Source organism: Rhododendron vialii, chromosome 6a (genome assembly GCF_030253575.1).
Source record: "Rhododendron vialii isolate Sample 1 chromosome 6a, ASM3025357v1".
NCBI lineage: Eukaryota > Viridiplantae > Streptophyta > Magnoliopsida > Ericales > Ericaceae > Rhododendron > Rhododendron vialii.
The window spans coordinates 25631512-25637391 of NC_080562.1; the positions used below are offsets into that span (position 1 = coordinate 25631512).

At 42.9% G+C, this 5880-nt stretch overlaps 1 protein-coding gene across 1 annotated transcript; it reads left to right on the forward strand.

Moving 5' to 3' along the window:
• Positions 1-358: 358 nt before the first annotated feature.
• Positions 359-4146, forward strand: LOC131328531 (uncharacterized). The gene is made up of 4 exons (XM_058361469.1): positions 359-554; positions 689-2311; positions 2465-3921; positions 4003-4146. Exons 1-4 carry the CDS (start codon positions 359-361, stop codon positions 4144-4146), a joined length of 3420 nt encoding a protein of 1139 aa, XP_058217452.1.
• Positions 4147-5880: the final 1734 nt, after the last annotated feature.

A 5880-nucleotide genomic window follows, 5' to 3' on the forward strand; every position in this document is an offset into this window, starting at 1 on the left:
CTTTTCCATTAAAAGCCGAACTTCCCATTCTCATTAGGTATCTTTCTCATATCCTTTATTCTTGGGATCTCATCCTTGACTATTCTAGAATCTTCTATAGTATTTCCTCTGCTATTGCTCTTTGATTAGAGCTCTTTCCTTGTTTGGCTGTATCGTAGCCGAACAGTCTGCCTGGACCAGCTACTTCACATGTCACTTGGTCCAATGTAATCAGAATGTCTCTGTCTACCGAACAGTTAGTTTACACCAATGACTTCTCATGTTATTTAGCCTTTACTTCCATTCAATGCACTGTTCGGCGATCAGCCCTGTCCAATCTTTCACATGTTCTTATACATCACGTGTTCTTTTATACATCATGTGTTCGGCAACCAGATGTATCTGTTCGGGAACACCTCCCTACAGCCTGGATAAGTATAGCTGTCACAAGATTGTACCTGTTTCTGCTCACAAGTCGGTAGAAGAGGTGAAGGCATTATACCAAGAGTTAATTGGCCCAATGATCACGGAGTCAAATAGGCCGATTACAGCTTCAACCAAACAATCGTTTAAATGTTAGTAAGGCCTTCAGAAAAAGAGAAGGACGTGGCCTTGTTGGCTACGTTGACGAAATTCAAGGCCTATTTGCTTGAAAAAAGGCTCAAGGAAGAACAAGAGCAAGAAGAATGAGGTTATTCGGCTTGTTTAGCTGAAGTAATTAATGAGGATAATAATTTGGAGGAAGACCTGGATGAGATCGGGTTGCAAGACTTAGAGGCAACCTCTGCCCAGTTAGACGATTTGAAAGCTGATGTTCAAAATCCTTTGGAAGAAGTTAACCTAGGAGATTCAAAAAATCCTAGGCCTGTATATATTAGTCAACTTTTGCCAGAAGACGTAAAAGAAAAGCTCATTCAGCTTTTGACAGAATTCAGATCTTGTTTTGCCTGGAATTATGACGAACTTCCAGGCTTGTCTAGAGATTTGGTGGAACACAAGTTACCTATCCAGCGGAGATTCAGGCCTTTCAAACAGCCACCAAGGAGGATGTCCAATGAGGTCTACTTGCAAGTGAAAGATGAGATCGAACACCTTTTCAATGCTGGGTTTATACGAATGGCTAGGTATGTTACTTGGCTTTCTAATGTCGTATCAGTCCTTAAGAAGAATGGCAAGATCAGGGTCTGTGTGGACTTCAGAAATTTGAATTTGGCTTCCCCAAAGGATGAGTATCCAATGCCAGTTGCAGATCTTTTGGTGGATGGGGCCTCTGGTCATAGGGTTTTGTCCTTTATGGATGGTCATTCCGGATATAATCAGATCTTCATCGATGAGGTCGATACGGCTAAGACCGCTTTTAGGTGTCCCGGAGCTTTGGGAACCTTTGAGTGGGTTGTAATGCCTTTTGGCTTAAAGAATGCAAGAGCCTCATTTCAACGAGGGATGAACGCCATCTTCCATGATTTCATTGGCCGTTTCATGGAGATCTACATCGATGACATAGTGGTCAAGTCTCAGTCCTACGAAGAACACTTGGAGCATTTGAGGAGGTCGTTCTTGAGAATGCAACAATTCGACTTGAAGGTGAACCCCTTAAAGTGTGCCTTTGGAGTCTCCGCAGGCAAGTTCTTAGGGTTTTTGGTTCACAACAGAGGGATTGAGATTGATAAGAATAAGGCCAAGGCAATTATTGAAGCAAAGCCTCCTACTACCAAGAGGGAGTTCCAGAAGCTCTTAGGATCATTCAACTTTTTGAGAAGGTTCATTTCAAACCTAGCAGGGAAGGTTCAGGTCTTCTCTCAACTCTTGTGGCTGAAGGATCAAGACACTTTTGTTTGGGAGGCAAGCCATCAAAAGGCCTTTGACGAGATCAAAGGCTACCTAGCAAAGGCTCCAGTCCTTATGCCTCCCATCAAGAACAAGCCTTTGAAGCTCTACATTTCAGCTGTAAAAAGCTTTATTGGATGCCTTTTAGCACAAGACAATAAGCAAGGGAAAGAGCAAGCTGTGTATTATTTAAGTAGGCTGTTAACTCCTTGTGAAAGGAGATATACTCTTGTTGAAAAGTTGTGTCTTTCTTTGTACTTTGCAGCAATAAAATTGAGGCATTACATGCTTCCTGTTGTGGTTTACATCATGAGTCAAACAGGTCTTATTAAGTACCTACTTTGTCAGCCAATCATACGGGGTCGAATAGGTAAATGGTCTCTGGCTTTAATGGAGTTCAGTTTTCAATATGTCCCTCAAAAGGCTGTAAAGGGCCAGGCCTTAGCAGATTTTCTTGCGGATCATCCTTGTGTGGATATCGGCAAAGAATCTGATACAGGGCTGAGTGCATTTGAAATCTCACTCACTCCTTGGACTCTTTTCTTTGATGGATCAAAAACTCAAATGGTCTCAAGCTATGGAATTATCATTATATCTCCTCAAGGCCTAAGAACTGAGTTATCTTTTCAATTTGATTTTCCATGTACAAATAATCAAGCTGAATATGAAGCAATGGTAATAGGCCTTGAGATCTTAAGAGATCTTCAGACTAGAGAAGTAAAGGTTATAGGGGATTCAAACCTTGTAATCAACCATCTGGCAAGGACGTTTAAATGCTATAATGAGGAGCTAGCTCCTTATTACATGGCAGCGGTGCAGTTAATTCAAGACTTCGATAACGTAATTGTCAAACATGTCTCAAGGAGTATGTATACGGAAGCGAACAGTTTGGCTCAGGCCTTAACAGGCCGGAAGCTGTCACCAGAGACTCTTCATAATATCATTACGGTCCAGAAAAGGCTACTCCCTTCTGTAAGGAGAAAAGGTTTAGGCCTAGAAGTACTTGTCTTAGACCTTCCAGTTGAAGAAGAAGAAGAGGGTAAGGAGGATTGGCGGGATCCCATCATTGCTTACCTAAAACAGCCTCATACGGGAGCTAGTAGGAAGGTTAAGAGAAGAGCATTGAGTTATGTTCTTCTTGGGGATGAGTTATACAAGAAAGGCCTCAAGGATGATTTGTTATTGAGGTGTTTATGCCATACCGAGGCCATGAAGGTAATGGCAGAAGTCCACGAAGGGATTTGTGGAGCACATCAGTCCGGTATAAAGATGAGATGGCTTATTAGAAGGTATGGTTACTATTGGCCCACTATCTTAGAGGATTGTATACGTTTTTCTAAGGGCTGCCAGCCTTGTCAAGCTCATGGCCCAATACATCATACACCTGCAACTGATTACCAAGCTGTGGTGAAGCCTTGGCCTTTTAGAGGCTGGGCTTTAGACGTAATTGGGATCGTCTATCCTCCTTCATCGAAGCAACACAAGTTCATTTTGGTAGCTACAGATTATTTTACAAAGTGGGCAGAGGCCTTTCCATTGAGATCTGTGGATCAACAAGATGTGATCAAAGTTATGAAGGAAAAGATTATCCATAGGTTCGGTATACCGGAGCATTTTGTGGTGGATAGAGGCTTAGTGTTCTTTGGAGCACAAGTTCGGTCCTTTGCAAGCCAATTCAATATACAGCTCTCTCATTCAACACCTTATTATGCACAAGGGAATGGTCAAGCTGAATCAACCAATAAGACCTTAATTGGGATTATTGAGAAGATGATAGAAGAAAATCCAAGGGTTTGGCATGAGCTCCTCTCTGATGCATTATGGGCTTACAGAACTTCAAAGAAAGAGGCTACAAATGTTACTCCGTACATGTTGGTATATGGCCATGACCTCATACTTCCTACGGAGGTGACAGTTAGATCAGCCAGAATTGCTTACCAGAATGGTTTAAGTCCTGCTTATTACAGCCAAGCTATGTTAATGGAGATGGAAGACCTTGATGAGGTGAGATTAGCTGCTTTAGACCATATGCTGGTTCAGAAGCGTCACGTGGCTAAGGCTTATAATAGAAGAGTAAGAAGGAAGAGTTTCACCGAAGGAGATTTGGTGTGGCAGGTAGTTCTTCGCTTGGGCGCACAAACCCCAAGGTATGGAAAGTGGTCTCCAACGTGGGAGGGGCCTTAATAAATTTGCAAGGTGTTCAAAGGTAATGTGTATCTTTTAATGGGTTTAGATGGTGGAATGCATAAACATACTATCAATGGAAATTTTTTGAAACATCATTATCCTACGATGTGGGAAATGAGAGATTTCAATGAAAAGCTACCATCAAAGCCATAATAGATAAGTAAAGGCCTGAATCTGTTTAGGCCACCATAAAGGCCTGAATCTGTTTAGGCCACCAAAAACATTAACAGTCAAAAAGGTCTAAAAGTCAGGCCATGCAAACACCAACAACCCTAGGGATTAGAGTTCAAGGCTACATAAAAGTTCTACTTTATTACAAGGCCAGGATGGCCTACAGCTCATTAAGGAGGCTTGATCAAAGATTGTCCCATGAAGCAGCAAGATCGTTAAGTTGGGCCTCTAACCTTTCTTTTGAGGTTTGGAGGTCTGATTGATTGGGAACCAGAGGTAGGAGCTTGATCTTGACAGCCTTGGAAGTGGCAAACAGTTCTTTCTGCTGAGCCTCCAGGCTTGATTGTTAGGCCACCAAGGCCTCCATGCTCTTTTCTGCATCTTCTTGTTTCTGCTTCAGCTCCTGGATCTGATTTTCCCAGGCCTAGATGTCTTTGGTAAGGTCGGCTTTTTGCATCTCAAGGGCCTCAATTTGGGCCTTGAAAGCTTCATAGCCACTTACACATTTGCCCAAATCTTGGCGAAGTTCCTCGATTTCTGTAAGACTCATGTCAACCTTGGAGAGCTCTAGAGATGCATGGTCATATGATTTTTGCATGTCTGGGAAGTCTTTGTGGAAGTATTGCAGGGTTGTCTCGGCAGCTTCCCTGAAGGCCTGCGCCCGGGAAATGCCGAGAGCCTTCTTGAACGAGGAAACCCTTCCTGGATGTAGAGCTGTCCTGATGTCCATCTTGATCAAGGCCTTAAATGTCTCCTTGGCTTCGGCAATCTCTCCAGCGGTTGGGGGCACTTGGGTAGAACTGGACCCGTCTTCAAAAACGCCTGAAAGGGATACCTGAACAAGGCTAGCAGCAGTTTTGAAGAAGTCTTCCATGTCTTCATCAACTGCTTCATCAACAATTTCTTCCTTTTGGATGGGTGTTGGGTCGAGATTGATTGGAGAGGCCTTAGATTTCTCTGGAGTTCGGGATGATGCTTCATGTTTAGGGTTGGTTGGAGGGCCTTCCGAGGTAGCCTGGGTTCATCAGAGGATAGGAAACAAGATTGTCAAGAAAAGGCCAGGAAAGAATCAGGAGAATCAAAGTCAAGATATGATGTTTATCTCCAAGGAAGTAGTGGAAGTATCACCAGAGGCAGTGGGAGGACTTTTATTCAATTCTACTTCTTGTGTTTCCTCCCCTTGTGATTTTTTGGGACGAATCGTCTGGGTTTTTGTCTTTTTGGTTTCCTCTTTTAAGATTGATTCAACATGGTGGGTGGTTTCCTTCGATTCGGCCTGAATGAAAATACAAGGTTTAACAAAGATATGAATTTGAGTATTCAGGCCTTAGTGACAGTGAGATTTAGGCCTTATTACAGAGATAGATTAACCTGTTCAGGGGAGCTAGTCTTGGTACTGCTTCGGGTCCTACCAGCAATGGCAGCAGTCTTCTCCTGCAAGTTTAGGCATTTAGGTCTGAGTCACAACGTTGAATAAGAAAGAAAAGAGTTGAGCAGCTCATACCGTTGCGGGTCTCTTGTCAGATAGCTTCTCATGCCTTTTCTTCTGCTGGGTTCCTGTTGGTTCAAGTTTGATAATTTCTTGTGTACCTAAAATAGAAATTAGATGAATGAATATAGTAAAGACCTGAATTGAGATAGCGAACGGGACAACGAGGCTAGTTCTTTGTGCATACCTTTCCTTTTCAAGCTTGCGGATGGAGAGGAACCTTCAGA

What these genes read in the sequence shown, in the direction of transcription:
- LOC131328531 (XM_058361469.1), top strand. Translation starts at nt 359, where the DNA reads ATGTGTTCGGCAACCAGATGTATCTGTTCGGGAACACCTCCCTACAGC. An exon ending in AACCAAACAATCGTTTAAAT is followed by an intron (nt 555 to 688) that starts GTTAGTAAGGCC and finishes CGGCTTGTTTAG; the next exon opens with CTGAAGTAATTAATGAGGAT. An exon ending in AAGGAGATTTGGTGTGGCAG is followed by an intron (nt 3,922 to 4,002) that starts GTAGTTCTTCGC and finishes TAAATTTGCAAG; the next exon opens with GTGTTCAAAGGTAATGTGTA.